Genomic DNA, 27,261 nt, shown 5'->3' on the forward strand with positions numbered 1-27,261 from the left:
AAGATTGTATTGTTTGTACTGGAAAAAAATTTATGTCAAATTTCGTGGGGATGTCTTGCCAAATGAAAAAGTTTCCTATACACAAACACAATTTTGATCAGTAAGTTTGTATAGAAGCTGTATGTTAAAATGGTCCGATATCGGCGGTTGCGACAAATTATAGGCTTTTTATAGGAAAGTGCCCATGAGGCGGATGAACGGGCATGACTAATTGGACTCAGCTCATTGCTTTTTGTTCACTTTTATACATAGCATATACTTCATAGGCTCTCCGGCATCTGCTTCTGGCTATTGCAGACTTCATGGCAAACTTAAAGTACCCCATTCAGGGTATAAACATCAATAAATCGCCGCCAAATAAATTTTTCTCCACATTATTACTCAAGCGCCACTTAATTTGCTCATATAACATGTATATAATTTAGTATCTGAAAAGCTTCTTGGAATAAATGTGTCACACTGTAAACTCAACGCAAAACCACAGAACTATTTTAAAAGTTAACACAGTTGACATAATTTTTCCGCTAACTACCGGCTATTGATAATTATTTCTTCCTCAAATGAATTAGTAATTGATGTAAGCGTTGCAACAGCGGGGAAACACTGAACTTAATTCGAAAAATTCATCGTTTGTAGTTTACAAATCCTACACGAAATATAGAAAAATCATAGGCTAATTTATTGGTTGCCAGGTACGCTCACGCCTATTATTCATGCGAACTGAATGACTTTTCAGAGAAATTTGTAATTCACAAGTACGCGCCAGCGCACACATACACACACATATATAAATGCGAGGATTAGCAATAATTTTAGCATCAATGAGCGCACAAAACCAACAACAACAACTATTAACAGAGAAGAGGCCTAGTGGAGGCAGCATGCACGTCAGCTACGCAGGGGACTTCAAAATTCACCGTAAGATACTAACCACAAAGTGATGCGATTAATTAACAACTCAACTGTCAATCAGTTAGCACATTTTGCAATGCCTGCAGTCGCTGTACATTTGTTTGAGAATGTGTGCGTTGGAGTTTGTATAAGTTAACACCAAAGATGTTAGTAACCCCACAGCCAACTTCCGGCACGTGTCTTAAGAATAGTTAACATTCAAATTCCCGGAATTAATTGCAATATTGGTTGTGCCAATTTTTATGCAACGGAAATCAATAATATTGCATTATTGCAGAAATATTAACTTTCCAAAGAATAGCTTGCGCAAAGCGCAAACTGAAACAATATTGCTATTGCAGCAGTTTGCTCAGTACAATAAACTGGTGATGCAAATAATTAAGTGCATAGCCCTAGCTTTAATATAAATATAAGTACTTGTAAACTAGAGGAGTTGGGCAGTTGTTAATTTAAACTCAATAAACGCGGAATCGCTGTCCGCCTAAAACTAAAATTGTATTTTTTTTCGCTCTCACGAAAGTGATTGCGTAACTGGCGCCCGAGCTAAATACAAAACGTAAAGTTTTGTATAATATACCGCGTAAAGCGTGAAATCAAAAAAAAAAAAAAATTTTTTGTACCGCGTAAAGCGTGAAATCAAAAAAAAAAAAAAAAAAATTTTTTTATAACGCGTAAAGCATAGAACGTCGTATACCTAAAAGTACCGGTAGTGCGCGAGTGGCAAAATCTGTGGTAAAATCAAGTGAAATACAGTAAAAACGTTAACTTTGTGCTGTGACCTTTAAGTGATAAACTAGTGACAGTGTGCTAGTGCCACCCTGCAGCAAATTACCCAAAACTGAAGAAGCAAAAAACCGCAGTTGTGAAGGCCCCTTAGTAGCTTCGGCAAAAAGGTGGTATTATGTACCAGCCTACACTCTAGAAAAAAAATTAAAACTGATAGTTAAAATAACGAAGATAACTAATTAAATTTATCGTCACCATAAAAAAAAAAAAAAAAAAAAAAAAAAAATTAAAACTGATAGTTAAAATAACGAAGATAACTAATTAAATTTATCGTCACCATAAAAAAAAAAAAAAAAGCCTGAAAAGCGACAAGCAAAGTAACAATATAAGCAATTAAAATACATTCTAAAACAAACCATTTAAAGCAAAAAAAGGCTTCAAAATCAAACTCCTAAGGGAAACAGTGAGAAAAAATTAGTACAATAAAAAGTACTAAAATCACCTATAGCCAACAATTGTACTATCCCCAGCGACTACAACCGTTATATCTATACCAAGAATTGCATCAATCAACATCTCAAGAGGACACCAGCCCTGAGAAGAACATCAGCATCCAGGAAGCAGGATCAATATTAGAGTAAGAAACATTTTTTAACTTATAAGAATTATTTAAATTAATTTAAATTATATTGTAATTATATTAAATTGTAAAATGGCTAATCCCAACAACTTGGTCAGACCTCCCATTCTTCCTTCTAACCAATCCACTCCTCAAGCGACAAATAACACTCAATTAAGTATAGACGACTTGACATCATTAATAGCGAATATAGCGACAAATATACTACAGCAGCAAGGACCAAAGGTAGTACAGGCCACCCTAAATCCGGATGCCAACTTGGCAACTACAACTGATCAAACTATAGAGGACAGACATAGAGGAAATTTAGACGGTTTAGATAGGATCCCTGATGTAGTGAAGTGTCTAAAAGAATTTTCTGGCCGCCCAGGAGAATTCATATCTTGGAAAAAAAGTGTAGACCGTATATTAAATATATACGAACCATTAAAAGGAACCCCGAAATACTACGGAATCCTTAGTGTAGTTAGAAATAAGATTGTAGGCAATGCAGATATGGCATTGGAATCTTATAACACGCCACTTGATTGGTCAGCAATAACAAAATGTCTGGCAATGCATTATGCCGACAAGCGTGACCTATCCACCTTAGAGTACCAAATGACAACTCTAGTACAAGGTAATAAAACGGTTGCTGAATTCTATCAGCAAGTATACAAACACCTCTCATTAATTTTAAATAAACTAGGATGTACCGAAATGAGCAACGAATCTCTACGAATGATAACGCAATCATACAGGGATAAAGCTTTGGACACCTTCATAAGAGGATTAAATGGCGACCTCCCACGATTACTGGGAATAAGAGAACCGGTCGACTTACCTCAGGCCCTTCATTTATGCCTGAAACTAGACAATCAGAATTTTCGCATGAATCATGCTCACAATGTGAAAACGGCATACCAAACTCCTCAACTCTATCCTAAGCGACGTTCTTCACAGGAACAACTGCAATCCTTTTACCCTAAATTGGCGTACTTGCCACAACCAAATCAAACAAATTGGCAATCTAGACAACAATTTCCTAACCAAATTCCGCATACAAGTACTCCACCCAGGCCACCTAAACCTCAACCCCGGCCAGAACCTATGGAAGTTGATGAGAGTATACAATCACGTCGAATTAACTATATGAACAGAACTCCTCAAAATCAATTTCAAGGGAAAAGACCACCATCAGTTAATAATCAGCAACAAAGGAAAACCCAAAGAACTTTCCACATTGCCACAATGTCGAAAGATGTGGAGAATGATTATTCGGAAGACGAACCATCTGAAGTTCATTTTTTAGCTTGATGAGCTCTTCGCTTCCATATTTTGAAGCAAGAGCTGATAACGGGAAAATTCTTAAGTTTTTGGTAGATACAGGATCTAGTAAAAACTACATTCAACCACACTTGGTTCAAAAACATATTAAAAATAAAAACCCATTTTTCGCAAAAACAGTAACAGGTGATGTTAAAATTAATGAACACACAATGCTAAAACTATTTGGTCTAGATAACGAAATCAAGTTTTTCTTAATGCCATCCTTAAAGACATTCGATGGAATTTTGGGAAACGATACATTAAGAGAGTTTCAAGCAATTATCTACACAAATGAAAATTATTTAATAATAAAAAATCGAAAAAAAATTAAACTAAAGCAGCTTCCATCAAAGGCAATAAATGCAATACATATAAAGGACGAGCACTTATCGTCACAGCAGAAGACTAGCATTAAGCAAGCAGTAGACGCATTCCCAAATCTGTTCGCGGAGCCGAACGAAAAATTAACATACACGACAAAAGTTGTTGGAGAAATAAGAACCGTAACGGACTCTCCTGTTTACTCGAAATTTTACCCATACCCAGCATCTCTCAAATCAGAGGTAGAAAAGCAGGTAAAGAAACTTTTAGATGACAAGATTATAAGACCCTCTAGGTCTCCTTACAATTCACCCTTGTGGATCGTCCCGAAAAAGGCCGACTCAGCGGGGAATAAACAGTACCGAATGGTCATCGATTACCGAAAATTAAACTCAGTCACAACAGCAGACAGATACCCAATTCCTGAAATAACAGAAGTAATTTCGCAGCTCGGCGAAAGCAAATTTTTCTCAGTGTTAGATCTGAAAAGCGGATTTCATCAAATCCCTCTAAGAGAATCTGATATCGAGAAAACGGCATTTTCCATCAACAATGGTAAATACGAATTTACACGTTTACCATTTGGTTTGAAAAATGCTCCTTCTATTTTTCAGCGCGCTCTTGATGATATCTTGCGCGATCACATAGGAAAATACTGTTATGTCTACATCGATGACATAATTATATTTAGCAAAACGGAAAAAGAGCACCTTTTTCACATTAATACAATTTTCAATACCTTGGACGAAGCCAACATGAAAGTTCAGTTGGATAAGTGTCACTTCTTCCAAAAGGAAGTAGAATTTTTAGGGTATGTCATATCTCCAAATGGCATAAAAACCAATCCTGCAAAAGTTGAAGCAATTGCCAACTTTCCAGAACCTATAACTTTAAAAGAGCTTCGCAGTTTTCTTGGTTTGTCAGGATACTACAGAAGATTCATAAAAGACTATGCGAAATTAGCAAAGCCACTGACTTCTCTTCTGAGAGGGGAAGAGGGTAGAATTTCAAAAAACAAATCCTCGCAAGTAAAAATAAATTTGAGCAAAGAAGCGATACAAGCCTTTAATAATATCAAGCGCTCACTTACTTCAAAGGATGTTGTACTCGCATACCCCGATTACAATAAAAAATTTGAGCTGGTAACAGATGCTTCCAATTTCGCTATTGGAGCTGTTCTATCCCAAGATTCGAAGCCCCTGGCATTTATCTCAAGGACATTAAATAAAGCCGAAGAGCACTATGCAGCCAACGAAAAGGAAATGCTAGCCATAATTTGGGCTTTAAATTCATTCAGAAACTATTTGTATGGATCTGCCAAGGTCCAAATCTTTACTGATCACCAGCCGCTAACATATGCGCTGAGCAATAAAAATAATAATTCAAAAATGAAGAGGTGGAAAGCCACTTTGGAGGAATACTCATATGAACTTTTTTACAAACCGGGCAATCAAAACGTAGTGGCGGACGCATTATCGAGGATTCCACCAATTGAGGTGCACATTAACACTTTGTCTATAGCAACAAATTCGGATGATAGCTCATTCCATAATTTAATATATAGTATCGAAGCCCCTATTAACGCTTTCAAAAATCAAATCTTCTTAAAGAGATGCGAAACCTCTACTTACCAATTTAAAATAGTATTCCCAACGTATCATCGCCATATAATAACGGAACCAGAATATTCTCAAGCAAATCTGATTTCAATCCTTAAAAGATACCTCAACCCTTCGGTAATAAATTGTATTAAAACAGAAGAATCCACAATGGGGAAAATACAGGAACTATACCCCTTGCACTTTAGTAAGTATCGCATTAGATTCACTCAAGCAGAAGTCGAAGATGTAACTAGTGAACAAGAACAGGAGGAACTCATAATTAGAACACATAACAGAGCTCATAGAAACAGCAAAGAGAATAGGACACAGATTTTGGAAAAATACTACTTTCCCGGAATGGCAAATAAAATCAAGAAAATTATTAAAATATGCGCCACTTGTAAAGAGAACAAATACGAACGACACCCACCCAAACCCCAACTACAAAATACGCCCATCCCAAAATTTCCAGGACAAATAGTCCACATAGACATATTCTTGGTCGGTAAAGAACTAATTTTAACTGCTGTAGACAAATTTTCGAAATATGCAGTAGCAAAACCCATTCGGTCTAGAGCAGCAGAAGATATCAGACAACCAATGAGGGATATTCTTTTCACTTTAGTACCGGAAACAATAGTAATGGACAACGAAAAATCCTTTAACTCAGAGACACTAAATTTTATGATTGAAAATGAGTTTGGTATTGAAATACATCGAACACCCCCATATACGAGTTGTTCAAATGGACAGGTAGAGCGGTTTCACTCAACCCTTCAAGAAATAATGCGTTGCCTTCAGGTCGAAAAAACGCATCGAACATTTTATGAACTTTTAGAAAAATCGGTAAAAGAATATAATAATTCTATACACTCTACCACTGGAAGGAAACCGATAGAAATATTTTTCGGAAGACGCGTTAGTAGCGATCCCAAACTGCTAGATATTGATAGGCAAGAAATAATTAAAAAACTAAAAGACAAGCAAACCGCCGACCTTTCTTTCCATAATAAAAACAGATTGACACCGAAACAATATTCGGAAGGCGATGAGATTTTCGTAAAGATAAATCGTAGATTAGGAAATAAATTATCAGCTAGATACAAGAAAGAAATCGTACTACAAAATTATAACACTACAGTCAAAACAAAGTCAGGGAGAATAATTCATAAAAATAATATTAGGTTATCATAAGAGCTTAATTTTTCTTTTCTTTCCCTAGAAAAATGAGCACAGCAATAAGACTTTTGGTCATAATAATGACGATTCTCACCACCGTAGCACAACAAATCGACATACAAGACTTGACAAATAATAACGGATATATTCCCATCAAGACGGAGGAAATAAAAGTAATCGATCACTATAGCAAAATTCTTCATATTGTTAATATAACTGCGTACGAGGACACAGTGACACTAATCCTACACAACATACAAGGACTAACCGCCAATAGAATAGAAAGCAAGCACTTACTGGACACAGTCAATAAGAATTTTTTATTATTAGAAAAGAAGATTGAGAATCTTAACCCACACTTTAGACATAAAAGAGGCTTAATAAATGTATTAGGAAAAGGACTTAAAGTAGTAGCAGGTACTATGGACAGTGACGACGAAACCAAAATAAAAAACTCTTTAGAATACCTCTCAAACAACGGAAAAATCTTGACGGATAGAATCCATAATCTGACATTCGTAAATAATTTACTATCATCCCAAATACAAAACATTACTAATCACATAAATAACAAACAGATTGTAATAAGTGACTATTTGAACAAATTCAAGAACTTTATCCAAAACAAAATAATGACAGTAGAAGACGAAATTGAATTTATGCAACAAATTTACCAAGTTAACAATGACATTTCCCTTTTACGTGACCACATTGACGACATTGGTCAAATAATATTTTCAAGCAAACTCGGAATAATTCCCACCGATATTTTAACAGAGACAGAACTCAACTTGATTAATGACTTTGACAGCTACTCTAACATCAAAGTTTCCGTCGCCGTACAAGAACAGAATATTATCATAATCCTTAAAATTCCTAACTATTCACGAGATATCCTATCCAAAATCCTGTTCGAGCCTATCCCTAATGCCAAAAATAAAACAATCATATTGAAAAATTATGAAATACTAGTGGATAATATGAACAATATTTTTAATGTAAATGTAAAGGAAAATCTGAAACAAAATTTGAAAAAAATTGTAGATGATTGTTTAAAGAATATACTAAACTTCGAAGAAGCATACTGCGATATGCAAACCTTTGAAGAAACCGTTGTAAACGAAATTTTACCTGGTATACTAATATTTAAGAATTTCTATTCTGAAATTGTACACAATTGTAATAAAATGAAAATAAAAATTAAAGGAAATTTTCTTATTAAATTTGAGAACTGTGAAATTAGAGTAATGAATAAAACCTTTTCTAATGTAAAAATGAAAGCATTCGATCAATTTATTTTGCCAAATATGATAACAAAAATTAAATACCAAAATACATCTTTTCCAAATCTAAAGTTGAAATCTTTGTACTTAAAACAATTAAATCAAGATGATCACATTAAACTCTTAGTGAATGAAAACTATAAAACGCATATAATTAGTCTAAGCACTGATGTCGCACTAGTATTTATTATAGTACTAGTGGTATTCATTTTGGTATTCATAATTAAGCACAAGCACAAGCTATATGTATCACCAGTATCGCAAGGAAAAACTGAAGACGTTTCAAATTTAAAAAACGGTCCATTTTTACAAGTCGCAATATCTTAGAATATTTTACAAAAACACCGATTGGGGACAATCGATTTAAGAGGGAAGAGTTAACACCAAAGATGTTAGTAACCCCACAGCCAACTTCCGGCACGTGTCTTAAGAATAGTTAACATTCAAATTCCCGGAATTAATTGCAATATTGGTTGTGCCAATTTTTATGCAACGGAAATCAATAATATTGCATTATTGCAGAAATATTAACTTTCCAAAGAATAGCTTGCGCAAAGCGCAAACTGAAACAATATTGCTATTGCAGCAGTTTGCTCAGTACAATAAACTGGTGATGCAAATAATTAAGTGCATAGCCCTAGCTTTAATATAAATATAAGTACTTGTAAACTAGAGGAGTTGGGCAGTTGTTAATTTAAACTCAATAAACGCGGAATCGCTGTCCGCCTGAAACTAAAATTGTATTTTTTTTCGCTCTCACGAAAGTGATTGCGTAACTTATATAAGCAACATATGTATATATGTACATATATGAATATTTGCTAGCAGCTCCGAGGCATTAGCGTGTATATGCAAACACTTCATTATAGGCGAATGCAAATTTCCAGCGCAAATTTGACGAGAGAGTGCTGATTAACCAAAAACAACGACGCGCCAAACACTGTCATTCGGCAATGAGTGAATTTCGCAAATAAATATAAAGAAAGTAAAACGAATAAAACTATTAAGAAATATAAAAGTTATGAAAGCGTAAAACAATCAGCAGTTATTTAAGATTTTAACCCTTTTTGTGGGCAATATAAAAAAGTTAGTAGTATGTGGATTGCTAGGTTTTGCTTATGAAAATTAAAAAAAAAAAATCTATTGAAATTTTTAAACAAAATATTGAGGAATAAAGAAATTATTAGGAATTACAAAAATAAAAATTAAAAAAGAAAAAAAAGTTATAGTCTGTTGCTTCGGAAAAATTTAGTACGTAGTATAAAAAATATTTTAAATTGTATTTGATCTTTTTTTTTTTAAAACAACTTTTTTTCAGTACAATATCCCTCAACGGGTTAATCAAATTTTAACCTAAAATTTATCTCTCATGATATTTCTATTTATTGCAAGCAAACTTAATAATAACTATTAATGACGCATGACGCTAAACAAACGCAGGGCGGTCACTAAATGACTGCTCGACAGACAGTCTGTCAAATTTGGGGAGGTAAAAAATGTGCAAATTAGCAACATTAATCAGTGGCTTACTGCCGATAGCAAAAAGTGAAATTACGCAAATTTCTTTGCGTCACGCAGCGCGGCCAAACAGCAAGCAATGCTGATAACTAACGGTTTTGATGAATTGATGAAAATTTGAAATAAGCAAAAAATTATGATTTTACAAAAATTACGCAAAGGAGAATTTAAAAATAAAGCGGCGTATAAAATTTATGTTAAAATTAAATTTAAATATTTTTGGTGGCTCTGTTATGTTGCACGGATATAATTATTTTTGTCTTTTTGCACTTTTGTAAAATGGTTGTGCTCTTGTGTGCTCACAGGTGTGCAAAATACATGCGAAAAACACAATTTCTGCTGGAAAAATTTTGCTTAAAACAAATTTTTTTGATAACTAAATGCCTACTTTTTTTTAAATTTTGTTTAATTTGGCACTTAATGACATTTTGAATTAAATGTTCGGTAGTTGCGCTTATTTTGAAATGAGTATTTCTTTTCAATATTTGTGGCTATAATCAAAATAAAATTATTACAATTTTTTTTACAAATGAAAAGGATTTATTACTTAAAAGTATTTGAACTTGTTTTTCATAAGTTTTTCGTAATTTTTTTGTTATATTTTTTTTTTAATTTTTTAGAATAAATTTTCTATTTTTTTATTATTTTGGTAATTTTTTCAAAGGTTTTAATTAATAATTTTATTTACATTCCCTTATATAATTTGTTGTTTTAGATATTATATAATATTTCCGTATATTAACTTCGTTCTATGATTTTGATTGATTAATTTTCGAAAAAAAAATTAATTTTTATGACGTTTTTGATGACCATTTTATATATATATATATATAATTTTTTGTTTTAATATGTAATTTTTTTATTTTAATATATTATATAATACTGTTATTTTACTATATGTGACCTGGTCTACGAAAGGGGTCTTAGGTGTCAAAAAAAGGAGAACAATTTATGAGATAACGAGAAACTGAATTAATTTTAGCGGCTTTTCCCAGAAAAATTAGTTTTCGCACGTTAGCCCCTTTTCGTAGACCAGGTCACATATATACATATATATTTTAGCATTTTTTTTATGAAAAATTAATTTTTAGTTGGAAGAATAATTATTTTTGTTGATTTATATTTTATTGTAAAAAAAAATTAAATTACTTTTTCTTTAAATTGATTTATGAGTTAATCAACATATACATAAATTTTTTTATATGTAATAATAATTTTATTTGTGGAAAAAACTTTTTTTGCTGAATTATATATTTTATTATTATTATTAATTTTATATAATTTTTTATTTATTTTTATTATACATTTTTACGACTATTTGTTGGTTAATTTTCGTAAAAAAATATATATTTTTTATTTAAATACATTTGTGAGTGGTATATAAACAAATTTTTAAATGTCATACTCCTATTTTATTATTTATATAGATCGGAAGATTTTATGGCATTATTTTTGTATATATATATATTTAATTACATAATTTATTTAATATTGTGTCACAATTTCATATTATATGTTTTATGCTATGATTGTTTTTAATTATTTTTCCAAAAAAAAAAAATTTTGTTTTTGTAATTTTTTAATGAAATGTTTAGCTTCTTGAACTTTTTACTACTTTTTATTTTATTTATTTTCAATTACATAACCATATTCAGTTTAATATTCTAATAAACCAGATTTTTTTATACCCATTTAAATTTTTAATTATTTTTATATTTAATTAACTTTTTCATGTTTTATTTATATTTGTACTTTTTGATTAACAATTTTATCGCATGCGATATATTTAAATATGTTTTACCGTGGCTCCGTTAACCAATCCGCATAGGATATGGAGAAAGTGCCCGCTGTATCCATGATTGTTGCCGCGTTACGCCCACTTATCACTTATTGCGTTTGGTTCCTGCTGCGGCAGACTAAAAGTCGCTTCGTGCTGCTACTGAGATGCACTACGAAAATTCTGCCAATTGGCCAAACAACGCTGCAGAAAACAACAAAAACAACGTGTTGCTCTTATTTCCACAACTTTTCTCACCTAAGCAACGCGTTCGTCGCTTAAGTCTTTGGTTTTACTGCTTATTTGCTGTTTTGTCTTATTTATTCTTTTGTATAAATTTATTTTATCACTTCAGCGAATGTTGCATGAATGTCACTCAGCGCGATTTCTACGTAAATTCATTCAAATCATACCATTTCGCTTAATTTTATGTTTTCTTCGTCACTTTATTTAAATTTTATATCGAATTCTTGGAAATTTCCTTACACACGCAAGCGCTCCGGTTTTCAAGCTCAATATTCAATTCACTCTTCCGATTTGTAATTTGGCTGTATGTGTGTGTGCGTATATAATGTTGCTTACTGTAGTTTGTTAACTGAAACGTTTCACTGAAATGCTAAAGGCGTATTTTTTATTTTGATTATTAATTTTTGAAAACACTTGTCACTCGGGTTATGTGGTTCATTATTAGTCGCCACATGTGTGTCTGGCTGTGTATGTGTGCTTATATATTGAAGCGTTCTAATGTTTGCCAACAACTTGTGGCGAGCGTATTTGTATAGAATGTTGTCATAAGTTGTAAAATGAATCGTCATCCGCTTGATTATTGTTTATTGACACATTTTGTTTAAGTATTTGTTTTTGTTGTTGCTTGTTGAATTTATTACTTTTTATGACAAAACTTATACAATAATAGTTTTAGTAATTTAATTGTTGTTAAATGTTTAATTTATTAATTGAAGTTTTCAATAAAATTTAAAAAACTACAAAAAATATGGAAATTCAAAAACAAAAAAGATTAAAAAAAAAATGAATAATAAAATACTAAAAAATTTTGGATTTTAAAACATGTTTAAACCGAAAAAGTTAGTTACGATTAATTAAGAAAAATACAGTCACTCATATATATTTTTGTCTTAAGCAATAAAATGCTAAAAAATATTAAATGATATTCTGCAAACACAAAATTTTAATATTTGTATTTTTTGCGTTGCCAGAAATTTATTTAGTAAACAAAGGTTTGCATAAAAACATACATATGCTTATGGATAATATATCAATTTCGAAAAATTGTTGATAAAAGTTAAAATTTAATCAGTAAAGATTTGAGTTTAAAAAAAATTACTAAAATTCAAAAAAAAATTCTAAAAATTTCAAGAAAAAAATCCAAAAAATTTATAATTTTGATAAATAAATCTCTTGAAATTTTAGGCGAGGAAATAGGTTCTTAAAGTTTAAATATTTACTAAATAATGTAAAAGAAACAAAATATCAACTGAGTTTTCTGTTCTGAAAAAATTTCACAAAATTTAAAAAAAATTCAAAAGATTTCAAATAAGTACAAAAAAAATCCGAAAAATTATAATTTAAAAAAAAAAATTCGAAATTTTATGCTAAGAGATTGCTTTTTAAAGTTTAAAAATTTACAAATTAATATTTAATAATTATCAATTAAGTTTTGAGTTTTAAAAAAAAAGTTTACAAAATTTCAAAAAAAAATTTAAAAAAATATATAATTTTTTCGAAATTGTACGTGAAGAAAATTTACAATTAAAGAAAAACAATTATCAATTTTTATAAATTATTTGTAGAAATTCAGATTTACTTCATGAATCTTTGAGAAAAAAGTTAGTAATTTTCGAAAATGCTCGCAATTCAGTAAAATATTATTTGAATTGTTTTGTCTTAATTAAATTGTTTAGAGTTCATGTGAAACAAAGAAACGTTTAGAAAATTATTTTATACATTTAAAGAAAAATAATTTCTTAGGCAATTTTTTTAAATTCGAATTTTAGCAACTCCTTGCCCCTATGAAGGACAAAAACCGCATTTTACAACGTTCTAATTATGTTTCTAAATACTCAAGTCAAAATTAGCTTATTTGTAAATTTTTTATTTTTCTTCTTTTCGAAACCTTACTGCTACTGTGTTGTTATAAATTTACAATAACAACAAAAGTAAATTTTTCTTATTTGTTTTTTTTTTTTATTTTTCCCGATCGTATTTTATATTCTATCGTTTCCATATAATTTTTTTTTTCATTCCGCATATTTTTTAATATGGCAACCCACTTCAACATTAATATTTTTACATAAATATTCTGTTATACTTTGTTTCACTGTTACTTTATCAAATTTTCTCCAAAGACTCCGAAACTTGTCTCCCAATTATTACAGTTTGCTCCCGGCTATCGATCTTCAAGTGTCAATTGCACTGTCTGCTCCAATTAAAACACTACAAATCATACAATAAGCAAAACTCAACAACAACAACAACTATATTTGCGCCAATAAGTGACAGAAAAACAATAAATCGTCATAAACACACAAATGTTAGTGCTAGTTTTTCTTGGTGTTTTTGTCTGTTTTTGTTATGATTGTTATTTTCTCAATGTTATCATTGTTGTTGGTGGCAAACAATTAACGAACAAGTAAGACCGGAGCGGGTCAACGCAATCGCGGCAGAAGCAACCACCAACAAAGGCACACACAGTCAGCACCGTTACATGCAGCAGTCGACGCACCCATAAGCGCGGCCGGCCCAACTGGAAAATCCCGCTGACTGGCTGACCGACAGGCTCCGCGCTCGCCGGGCTCACTTGTCAGCTTGTCGGCTCGCTGACTTGTTGGCTGACTGGTGGTGGGCTAGATAGCGGCTAGTCCGCATCGTAGCTCATTAGCTGAAGATGCCGTACTAGACGTGTGTGTCGACTGCTGTTGGTGTTGATAGTGCGTGTTCGCTTGTAATTGCTGCCGCCTTGTCTGTACGCCTATTCGTCTGCTTCTTCTTTTCATTTCGCAATTCGACTAGTTGTAGTTTGTCATAACTGCAAATGCACACAACAACAAAGCGGCTAGCGAAAAAGTCTAGCGATAACGCGCACGCTCACACATACACACGCTTAAAAAAAATACATACAAAAACACACGCGTTGTTGTTTGTTGTTTGTTGCCGCGTCGTGACAAAATAAATAACTGTGCGAGCACGTAGTCGTTGTCGTCGCTGCCGTCGGTGTTAGCTATGCGACTCGCCATTCACAACTGAAGACCACTTTGCGCATTCGCCAAACCAACAACCAAAGATCCAACAACTAACAAACCAGAGACGGTCAGCACGAGCAGCAAAACAAAAGCGCCAAAGAGACAACGCCGCTACTTGCCAGCTACACGGAGTCAGTCAGCGCCAAGCAGTCAACCAGCCAACCTACCTGCCTGCCAGCATCCGCGCGCTAGCACATATTCACAGCTGAGTGTGTGCGCGCGCGCACCGCATTGAGTTGAATTCGCCGCGTGCGAACGCGCGTTGCGTATGCGCGCTGGCACAGCAGCCCCAGTTGCAACCCCAAACGTAAAGCACGGCATCATCGTTGCAGTTGCCACGGCGAATGCAGTCCCCTATATATTGGTTATCGGCACAACGTCGCCGAAGCTGTCGGCTGCTGTGCGTTGGCGTTGTATGCACCTGTACTGCTTTCGCGCCTATACAATCGCCTGTTTGAGCGCGCGCTCTCTCTCAGCTCTGTATTTCGCTTGCGCTCAGCATAAATGCATTGGCGCATGCGCGTGTCTCCTTCTGGTGGGTTTTGGTTTTTTAAGGTTGGCACACAACCTGTGTGACGTCGGTCAAGTTGAAATTGGTTCGATCGTTTTGATATGGTTTGTTGATTGATTTTCACGTTGCCGCAGCACACGTCTTATATTGATGCTGCACTTGTTGTTGCCACACGAATTATATAAATGCATGTATACATATGTATGTATTAATGATGCGAATATGAAAAATTGCAAGCAGCTAAAGATAAGGCATGAAAGGTAGCGTGCGGAAGAATTCTGTTTTATGTGGATGCTGCTAAGCAGGCACTTACAATAAAATTAGAGATACGCATTTAATATTTAAGTAATTGGTTTTGAAGTCGTCATTAAGCTAAATTTATATAAATATATTCTCATTTATTTAAAATTAAACACATATTTCGAAAATAATTTTTACTAGGTTTTACGACCTCGATTAGCTAAGTAATTCTATTTTTTAATGAACAGCCATTAACTAAGGAGTTTTAAGACATTTTTGATGAACACCTTTACGTTTTCAAATTATAAGGAAAAATTGCCAATATGCAACAGCCGCTTGTGTTTGTTGTAATATATATAATACATATATGAAAGTAGTAAAATAAAATCACTAAAAGTTCCATATTTACCAATTTCAAGAATCTCCCTCAATCGAAATTTTTTTTAAACAGTTCTTACCTGAAAAATATGGAAAATTTTAATATTATATTATATCAGTCACAAAATTTGTATTATTATTTAGGTGTCAATTATAATTATAAAATAATTAATTAACACTACTGCTATAACAATGAATAATATCTAAAATCTAAGGAGTACACCCAATGCGAAATTAGAAAAAAACTAGAATATATACATATATATATTATATACATATATCATACCTTTTAAAAGAACGTACTTAATTTTTAAACCGAAAACTTTAAATATTGAATGGTTTTTGAGTTACGCCATTTTAAAATGTAACTCCTCCGTTCAATTAGCGCTATCGGTTTTTCATGGTTCTCCATACAATGACGTACAAGTTTTTTGAACTGGCATTACCAAGATTACCAAAGTTGTATACAAAATTCAACATACAAAAAATCACGCAGAAGGCCGTAATACAAAACTGCAGCAGTGGAGAAGATTTTTTAGCATCGTCGGAGAAATTGGACAAAACACACGCTTACTTCCCATATGGCACTATTTAAAATTCCACTTGATTCTTTCACTTTCTAGTACACAAATCAAGAAGCAATTGATATAACGGGCTTAAACTTTGCACTAATAAAATTCCTTTAAAGTATGCCACTTAATGATAAAAAATCTTCAAAATCCAAGAAAATTGTTTAAGTCCCAAGGTACCGAATACGTTGACCTCAGTACCTATAGTTGACTTTCGACTGAAAATATCATTCAATTTGTGAAATATACAATTGAAATTCAGACAGAATCCTTTCCTGACAATAATTATTCTTTGTATGAAAAAGGGCTTGAATCGAGTCAATACTTTCCTGAGCTCCCATATACCTAATATAAAGATTTTCGAACTTCCAAGTGACTTAATGCTGGATATAACGACCAATACTTAAGTTATCTCAATGAAAAGTTCAGAACATATTTGACTCATAATAGTATATCATTATTGTGCCTAAAATGAATACAATGAAGCGAAATGACGAGGATCATTAACAGGATTTTTGAACATCCGCCTGATTTTGTATAATAACTGCACATAATGATTTTGGTTTTTTTTCAACAAATCTTATGCCGAATATATATGTAGGTCGGTGTATAAGTTATATATGGTGTTTGTATATATAAAATTGCTTAGATTCCGATCCTCTGATTGACGTTTTATATCGTAAGGTATTTCCCTGGCTTTGACTCCTGCAAGTTGCAAAAGTATAAAATGTTCGGTTGCACCCTAATTTAGCTGTTTCTTCCTTGTAAATGTTGTTTTTTTACCAGAGGTTATCATACAGACACGGTCTTAGAATGAGAATTTTATTTTTTAGGGTCTTATACATACATGGATAAAGCCGTAATCACTGCCGCAGTGGAAGACCTTTTTTGTCATCGTTGGAGATTGCATGTTAGTCACAAAATATTTAATTATTTTCGTCAAATTCAAATTTTCTCACGAGGAAGTCATTAATATTTTATGCGTGAAATGATAAACATAGATATACAAGGTCTGTCGCAAAAGAAACAGAACTGTTAAAAAAAAACAACATTAAATGAATATTTTTCAAAAGTTATATTTTATTATTCAAAGTAGTTTCCTTGTGCTTCGATACAGCGTGTAGCCCGGTGAATTAGCATTTCAAATGAGTGTTTAAGATCATTTTTCGGAATGCTCTTGAGAATATCGGCCGTCGCCTTTTGGATAGCTGAAATGTCCTGAAACCAGTGTCCTTTCATGGGCAAATGACGTTTTCCAAATAGGTAAAAATCACAGGGTGCCAGATCAGGTGAGTAATTAATGGTTTATATGGAGTTTTTTGTCAAAAAATCAGTGACAAGCGTCGACCGAGGACACGGCGCATTAGGCGTGCAACAGGCGCCAGGACCCTGCCTCACGGTATTGTGGTCGAGCACGACGAATGCGTGACAAAATACGCTTCATAACACCAAGGTAAAACACAGCATTAATCGTTTGGCCAGGTGAGACGAACTCTCGGTGTACAATACCCTCGGAATCGTAAAACCAAATCAGCATTGTCTTTATTTTTGACTTCTGAAGACGACCGACTTCTGATCGTCACAGAGGTCCTTACGACCTTCTTGGAATCGCTTAAACCACTCATGCACATTACTACGGAATAGGCACTGATCACCATAAACCTTTTTCATCATTTGAAATGTTTCAGTAAACGTTTTCCCAAGTTTAAAACAAAATTTAATATTTGCTCTTTGTTCAAAATGCATTTACGACCGATGACCAAAAGCTGTTGTCACTTTTTGATCAATAACATCGTTTGTTGTTATCCAATTGTCTCACAGTTTTTACGAAATGTCAACAAGAGATCAAACTTTTTATTTCATATACCCACCAATAGGTGGCGCCACCAGAAACTGTTATATTTAAAAAGTTCTGTTTTTGGTTTTATTACGTTTAAAAAACACTCAAGCACTTTTCAGAATCAGCAATTTGTTGTTGTTTTTTTATTATTATGAACTTGCGGGGCACTCACTTTGCACAGTGCTTTCGTCTTTTTGGGGCGTTCACTGACTTCATTGTCCTCGGTGCTCATTTCGACTCTTTTCAACTTAGCAAATCTCTTCAAAAAGGTTGATTTCCCTGGTGCAGAGCCTAAATTCAACAGTATTTTTCCCCCAAAAAGCAATGCTTTATTAACACACGAAATGCTTTTTGCTCCATTGTTTGTAAACTATTACAAGTTGCTTCACCAAAAATGCTATAACTCATTAACTAATAGTTCCTCAGTTGCCAAATTTGCATACGTATTTTTGTATGATAGAGGCTGACTAGAACTCATATAAATGGTATTAGTGGTACCGTCTATGTATCAACCACAGTAAAGTTTGTTGTACTCAAAGAAATGTGTTTCATGAATTGCTAGATCTGCTTGATGTGCTGATAAGGCCTCCGGAAATCTAGATGTTTCTCAATCGTTTGATATAAGAGCTTTGAGCAGTGGGTTTCAAATCATTTATTTCGAAATATTTTTTTAAGATATTTTTTTAAACTTTTAAAATTTACGATCTTGCTTATCTTTGATATGATCTCTATAAAAATAGCCCTATCGTAAGCTAGAAACATTTTTACTTATACCTATTCATTAAGAAACTTTAGGAATAATAATTCTTTAATTTCAATATTTGAAATTCAAGTATCGCATAGACCACAATTAACGTTGCCTACATTTCGGAGCACAGTGTTTAAGACCAAGTCCGAAAGGAACAAGCAAAGACAATTTTAACCTAGCAAACACATAATAACACTCTCCCGTCATAATTTTCTGCCAACTTTGAACTCCCAAGACAAATAGTCCCAAGTAGCAAGATGAAACTGGCGGAAAGTGAAATAAAAAAATCTGTGAATTTTCACAAATTGCAAAATCCACTAAAACAACAGCTAATCAGTGGGGAAATCAAAAATGCAGCAATGGCTGTGGCAAGCGGTGCCATTTTAGCGCGTGCGCATTCAGTGGCATGCCACAAAACTGTCAATACATGGCATAGCAGAGCAGACGCAGTGGCGTTGCAGCAACAACGATTTCTGCTGTTGCTATACACTGTCAATACCACAACAACATACCGCTATGCAGGCGAACAACGTGCCACACAGCGGACACAAAACAAAAAACTAAAAACCAAGTGCTGCCACACTGTCAATGCCACTGCAATGTTCAAGCGACAAGTGCGTCCAAATTTATGAACTAGCCAAAGTGCATGTGTGTGTGTGTGTGGTTATGTGTGAGCTTGTTGCACGCACTTTTTAGGTCATGCCCGCGCCTGCGGCTGCGCACACAACCACGCGAACCGCGACTTGCCACGCAGCGGCTTTGCTGGTGGTGGCGCGGATTGCTTTCGAACGGTGCTTTGCTGCCAATTTTGGTAGACTGCCGCAAGTAGACGCACTAAAATGTATTAAAAGCATATATTGCAATAACAACAGCGAAACCTAACACAGTAAAATCACAAAGAAATTAAATGAAACGAGTGAACACTAAATATGGTTGTTTCGGTGGAGTGATGATGTCGATGGCCAATGTTGTCAATGTAGCCAACGCAAGTGCATTTGCAGCAGGACGCACGCAGCGAGTATGTGGTCGCCGATAGCCAAGATGGCAGTGACAATGATGTGGTCGGCGGCTGGTGGCTGGACGAGAAAAGACGTTGGCAATGGCGGACAGACGACCTGGCGCACCAACACACCAACAGCCGCACCGTTTTCTTATCGCACGCATGTTTGCTTCTTTGGTAGTGTTGTGGTTGTTGTTGTGGTCGCAGTAGCCGTGCACCTGATTTGGCTACGACGCAATTGCTTTGCTGTCAACGTCGCCAAATCATCGTCGCCGACGTTATAGCGGGATATTTACGCCAAAGACATTTTACTTAACATAGTGGCGATTAACAAAAAACAAATAAACAAAAAACAACAACAACAACGAAACTGGTTGCATCGCCTTGCTGGGACTTTTGTGGCAAACACGCATGCCTTGTTGTTGTTGTTGGCTTCAATGAAATTTAATGCATGAAAAATCAACAACAACAACAACAATAAGGAAAACACAAAAACAACTGATATGAAAAGTTGAGTGGCTCTCATGGAATCGCCAGTCGCGTCGACTACATAAACTCACTTTAGTAACTGAAATGATGGAAATAATAACAATAAACGATTTATTGCTGGGATAACGGTAAACGCATGTAGCAGCTAACAGTAAAGACAAAAAATATGCATTTCACAGCTGTAGCGGGGCGCATGCCTTCAGGGAGTGTTTCGATTTTGGCGTTTGACATAAATAATAAACATCTATAAATGGCGTGCGGTGCTGGTGAGCGTGAACGATGGCGACCGTTGATTAAAAATCATAAATTATTTCGGTTTTTTCGCATTTAGTTCACTTATAAAATGTCACAATTGGAGAAAAGTGGTTTTAAAATAATGTTTTAATTGCTTGACTTGGCGCTTGAGATGTGCTTTGATCATCGGTCGCAACTTTCTTGAAGGAAAAGAAAATTTTTCGCAATTTTTAGCAAGAAAACCATTTTCTTTTCAATTTTATATTTTGTTAATAATTTTAAATGAAATATCATCGTTCATAAAATAATAAAGGAGTATATGAATGTATATGAATTGAATAATATAAAAGTAATTAAAAAGTTTTAATGGCCCAATAATACTGAAAAACTGAAACTGAAACTGAATTTTTCCAAAAAGGATCTTTTGAAGCATGCTTGATCATGCGAAATCCGATCCCACATTCATGGAGAGCATTATAACTGCCGACAAGACACGGATTCATAAGTTTGACATGCAAATACGTCAACAATCATCGGAATGGAGGGGAAAAATGAGCCTAAACAAAAAATTCACACCAAACCCGCTCAAAAATTAAGATGATGCTCATTGTTTTTTTTGATATTCTTCGTTTGGTGCATCAGGAATTAGTTCCTGAGGGATAGATGGTCAATAAAAAGTTCCATTTGGCCGCATTGAGGCGTTTGCGTGAGAACATTCGTCGAAAACGGGCGGAATTTTGGCAGAACAGTTCATGGATTGTGATCGAATTTAAAGCCAAAAACGCAATTTTTTTTGTTCCCTAAACTGGAATTGCCGCTTCATGGAACTCGTTCCAGTCGATGCTTATGAAAAGTGTTTCGAGGACTGGAAAAATCGTTGGCATAAGTGTTTTACATCTGGTGAGGATTCCTTTGAAGGCAAAAAAATAAATGTTGATGAGTAATTAAATATTTTGCGTTTTATTTACAATTTCCGTGTACTTTTTTGCCATAATGTATAGCTTAATAGCTGCGTTATTTTGCTTTTGGTTCTAAATTTCCACCTGTCTTGAGCTATTTGTAGAAATTGTATGAAGAAGTCCTTCTAGATCGTTCCTAACGGCCATGGTATTATCTCGGCCTCAGACTCGTCTAGAGATTTTCTTGAATTGGCCAACTTATCTGCTTTCCCGTTACCGAAAATCTTGTTGTGATCAGGTACACATATTATAGATAAGTGAAGTTGTTGTTGTTCTGCCAGCATTCCTAGGATTGTTAAGTAATCTTAGGTGACGATAAAACTAGCAATGCAGCCAGGCCTTTTGTGTCTATGGCAGCTTTCTTAAGCCACCCGTAGTTATTAAAAATAGCTCCATAGGCCTTTTATTTGTTTAATACTTCCTCCTCAAAGATGCTAGCTAAGTTTGGTAGATGGATAGAGAGAGAGAGAGAGATGTGAAAATCACTTTAAAGGAGTACTAACTAGGCACAGATAATTATTATTGTCTACAGAGCGAAAAACGATGTTGATATTTTCATTTCGAACTCTTTTTGTAACTTGGCAAACCCATATTTTTAGAATGGTGTAAATATGGTGTTCAAGGGTGAGTGTGTTTAGTGGTTTCGAATAGCCCACAGAAAGGTTGACTTCATCGAATCCATTCGGATGGACTTGTGATTAGAAAAAGCTCCTTAAATAATATTTTACTCGTTCGAAAGCTAATTAAAGGGTGATCCATTTCTAGCTTCCATACCTTTTTAAAGAAAAAGCACAGAAACTCTAAATTTAATGAGGAATGTTTATTATCATTCAAAAGACTATTATTTGACATTTATTTTTTGAAAATTATCTCTTTCAAATGTTGTCCGCGGTAACGTCCTCAGATGATCCATCCCTCGAGTCCAATTATAGATGAGTCGTTCGAGCGTTTCGCCAAGTAAATAGCGAATGACACGCGTAAAGTTTTGTTTCTAGGCCTGAATCGAAGCGTTATTGTTCGCATAGAATTTGAACTTCACAAGTCCTTACAGGAAAAAATCTAAAGGTGTGATATCACACGATCTTGATGGCCAATCGATCGGCAAAAGACGTGAAATTATCTCCTTACCGAAGTGTTATTGAGAGAATACCATTAGTAATCGCTTTTTTCAACAGTAATTTAAGTAGTTGTTTTAGCCTGCTATGGTGATTTATGGATCTGTGTCGTAGCCAAAAATATTATTTTTTTGTGTTGCATGATCCTTTTTGAGGAATTTCAGCGTACTTAGCAATTTTCAAAACTATTTACCAAAAATGGAAAAAATTTATTTATTTTTTTACTTTTGAATCAGTTCAGGTTCTCTATTTTATTTGCATTAAAGCCATAACTGAAATAGAAAAATCATAACAAATTGTGAAAATTGCAGCCGAAAATTTTAAAAAATGTAGGAAAGTTTCGAAACACCGGTATAACTACAACAACAACATGTATTATAATAAGTATATTTTATTAACCGCTTGAAAGTGTCAATGACTACAAATGACACGAAAATTACCCGAGACTATAAATAAAAACTGACAAATATATGCTTATATGTATGTGTTTGTAAGTATTATTATATATTAATGCCGCTCTTACAGTTACTGACCAAATGATTGCTGTTGTTACACTAACAAGATCCTTGCAACATGAAATTCAATATGCATATGTCAGCCAGTGAGTGTGCAACATATGCTGCACGTACGCAACACGCCCGCAAAAAGCACGTAAATTGATACATACATACATACACACAGATTCATGAACAAAATACTTCCATATAAGTGGGTATATTTCCCACAACCACTTATCTGTGTGTGCATGAATGGCATAAATATTAAGTCTACGCTCACGCCTTTTTGATTAAATAACAGCAACAGCACCAACAACTGCAAGCACCGTACAACGACTGCTGCAACAGCTATGGGCTTTTTCGGCGTCATCAGCAACAATGCAGCAAAATGCACTCAACTGTAACCGAAACCGGCAATAAAGTGACCAACACAAAAAATTAATGGAAAAACATAATAAAAATAAAAACAAAAAAAAAACAGAAAAATCTCATTCCGCTTCATTTCGATCGAATGCAGATGAATCAATAAAGAAGGTGGGGCGCTGCTGAGATTGCCGCAGCGACGAAGAGCGCTGAAGGCAGAATGCTCACTTGCCGACGCCCGCACGTCCGCTCGCTCGCATTGGTGAAAAAGTGAAAGTGTGCGCTTAAGTGGCTACAAATAATCGAATCGAATGAGCAAAACAAAGAAAAAAATGTGAAAAAAAGCCAAGCAAGCTAATGTAGCGACATCGCACTTCGCACAGTTTGCGGTTGTAAGTGTTGCCTGTCCGACCGCCGGCTGATGGTGGTCCGCACCGTCCGTTGGTGTCGCACCTGCAACGCTCATAAGACGCTGGTCACACGCTGCGGCTGCTGTCTCTGCTGCCTGCCTCTGCTGTGCATGTTGTTACTTTCGTTGGTTGGTGGTTGTTCTTGTATTTGTTGTACGCGTTGTTGCACTTGCCGCATAATTTGTGCGCCGACAACCACTTGCGGATACATTAAACCACAATGAAGGTAATCTTCTACTCACGTTTAGTCTCAGTCGCTGCGCTCCCCACCCGCCACATGCGTCTGCGTATGTGTGCGCTTGGGCTCGGCAAGTTTTTGTTGCAACCACACGTCTTCATCTGTTGCTTTGTCATTTGTCCTCAGTTTTTTCTTGCCTTTTTTCTCAACTCACAATTCGTCATTGTCGCATTTTCTGCTTTAATTCATCAAAAAATTGTATAAAATATATGGACACGATAAAACCCTTAAAGCCCCTCTTAGTATCTGTATTAAAAATTAATTTCGAAATGAAATATCTCACAGCCGTTGCGGTTGCAGCGCCTTATTATAGTTGTTGTTGTTAAGTTAAAGAGAATTATTGTTATTTTGAACACACTTTTACTAGATGTGTTATTGTTATTGGTATTATTGTTGTTACTGCTGTTGTTACTGTTGTTGTTGGAGTTTCTTTGCTGTCCGTAACGTATGCGGCGAGTGGTTTCGGGTGTCAGTTTGCAATTTATCAACGTCACTTTGATTTCTATGCGAGATTTACGTCCATTCCATGAAACACACGAATGTGAACTTAACGGTATACAGAAAAAAAGCATTGTACTATATATACAGCGACAGTGATATTCGAAAATATAACTATGAAGTTGTTGGTAGGATGCTTTCAATATAATTCCAAATATTTTTGATTGAAAATCGGTTTTGGATATATAGCCTAAAATTATGCAATACAAGTCGAAATCTTTCTGTTGATACAGTAAATTGAACACAATTTATAGAAAATTTACAAAAATTAAGGTCTAACTTTGACAATCGATTTATTTTCGTATAGAGTTAAACGTCTCAAATACTCTTAAAAACCTAAAGCGCCTAAAAGTATGCATAATCAGTCTGATCAAACATCTTAACACCAACTGACAAATTTACCATATTTTCAAACCATTTCACCACCAACACCCTTCGAACGCAAAGATAAGATATACCAATATACTAAAACAGTTTACAAATTACCTAAGAAGTACTTATAGAATATTCTGACCAAAAATTTTAAGTAACCAGATTACATTTAATCTATTCACCAATCTAGACTGTCCTCACAGCATATAAAACAACTGTTTTTGATTAAAAATTCACGTCGTTTAATATTAATTAAAAAAAATATTGTATTATCGATTTTTTTTACAGGAGTCATCTTGTTTTAAATATTTTCCATTTACTAGAAACAATGGATGAATTTTCTTGATATAGGAAGCCGATTTCCAGGATTCACAATTATTTGTTTGTTTACATTTTTTTCTCTTCGTAGTATCTAAATCAGCTGTTATATTGTAATAGATTTCCTTCCAAACAGATGGCGCTAAATCAGAGTCACAGAGGGAGCTTTCGAGTAGATTAGCTTCAAATCTCGTCGGTGAACTGGTGTTATTGTTGTATAGCGAAATCTTGCTTAATCTGGTCGATTAGTGAGATAATGTAGTCAATAGCTTAAGTCTCTTGATTAAGTGTTGTGGAATGGAATATGGTAATAACTAAATTTAAAAATTCTCCTAGAACATATGCAGTGGGCTTATTTACTAGGAATTACGGCCGCAATGCGTTCTAACTCTACTTGTGAGGCTGCCAATTCATACTCACTTAAAGTATAGTACAATGTTTACGGACAGCGGGCATGAGATTGTAGACCATTGGAACCGGACTCATAATCAAAGCGAACATCGAATTATAATCGACCTTTCTAGTATGGTCGGAAGAAATTGGCATAAGACTGAGAAAAGGAGGTCTATGGAGAATTAAACACAAAGCTTTCATTTCACAGTAGAAAATAATGAACTAATGGATTCTTAAGCAACGTCTCAGGCTTTGAAACACTTACAACATATGGCATACCACAAAGGTACTTGGGGGTAGAGCTGATGATCAGACCAAAAAGCCTTCAGCCGGTTGAAACAGGTAATTTTCCATGGCTCCCAATTTACCAACAATATACAAACTTTCCCAGCTGGGATGTAAAAGAATTCAAAAGTTGTCCAAATCCACTGATTTGCTTAATTAATTACTACTCAAGAACACATTAGGCCTATCGATGGCTTAAGTGAGGCTGCCTGCAATCTGACCCTTTTACATTTTCCTTTTCAATCAGCCAACTAATTTTAAAATAACTATGTGGCATACTCTTGAGAGCTGCCTTCCTTAATGACTCTGAGAACAATTATGTTGCATATTTTCAAGCGCTGCGTTATTTAATTACCCTGTTAAGGATACGTCTCAGCCTAAGCCAATAATAAATGTATTGAAACAAAAATCAGCAATTGCTAATATCCTTCAAAACGCTTTACCAACGCTTCATGAAACTGAAAATAATTACGTGTCACACTATGAAGACTGAAAAATTCACTCCCCCAGCCTTTAATTGAGCTTTTAATATTTTATTGATTTTTTTCAAAATATTTTATTGCTTACATTAACAAGTAATAAATATACCAACAACAACAAGAACTGAAGATCATATTTCACAACAACACTGGTATTTTATAAATTTTATAACGCTCGTAACGCTTGCTGGTGTAACCACGATGACATGGAGCTTGCATACACAGAATTCCTCAGATGTGAGAACGAAAGACTTAAGCAGCGAACTCGACTTAATACATCTTATATATTGTATTTGCGCTTTATTTCTAAATAAGTTATTATAAAGCAATGCAGTTCTGTATAAAAATCTCATAATATATGACGGTCTTGTAGTTGTTGTTGTTATAATATATGTTGCATATAAAACGGATTATTTGTTGCACATTAAAATGCACAGCGGAGACAAATAAAATAAAATTGCGACTAAATGAAATAAAAATGCGAAATAAATCAACAGACGAGCGAACGATGGCAGTTCATTAGCATACATGCACATGTGTGTGTGTATGTCTGTGAGCGCTGCAGCTTAGTGCAACGCATGCAGTAAGTAAATCATGCCGGCTAGCAGTCGAGTTGCAGTTGTTGTTGGTGTTTTTCAACGAGCTGGCGCGCAATGTAAGGCTTGCCAGTACTTCGCTTATTGTTATAAGCGTTGTTGCTGAAGCGTTGTTTTTGTTTTTTCCGCTGCAACTTGACTCGATTTAATCCCGACACGGCAAACCAATTCATTGACAGCTGAAAAGGTCAAACGTGGCACGAA

At 34.4% G+C, this 27,261-nt stretch overlaps 2 protein-coding genes across 6 annotated transcripts in view; one reads left to right on the forward strand and one right to left on the reverse strand.

Annotated features, from left to right (window-relative positions):
- LOC120770033 (protein grainyhead) overlaps nucleotides 1–27,261 on the reverse strand; it is a 273,442-nt gene that overhangs the window by 137,456 nt on the left and 108,725 nt on the right. The gene's annotated exons all lie outside the window — the stretch shown is intronic.
- LOC120770034 lies at nucleotides 1,045–8,335 on the forward strand. The gene is made up of 2 exons (XM_040097149.1): nucleotides 1,045–2,275; nucleotides 6,731–8,335. Exon 2 carries the CDS (start codon nucleotides 6,735–6,737, stop codon nucleotides 8,295–8,297), a length of 1,563 nt encoding a protein of 520 aa, XP_039953083.1. The 5' UTR covers nucleotides 1,045–2,275; nucleotides 6,731–6,734; the 3' UTR covers nucleotides 8,298–8,335.

Source organism: Bactrocera tryoni, chromosome 3 (assembly GCF_016617805.1).
Source record: "Bactrocera tryoni isolate S06 chromosome 3, CSIRO_BtryS06_freeze2, whole genome shotgun sequence".
Taxonomy (NCBI): domain Eukaryota; kingdom Metazoa; phylum Arthropoda; class Insecta; order Diptera; family Tephritidae; genus Bactrocera; species Bactrocera tryoni.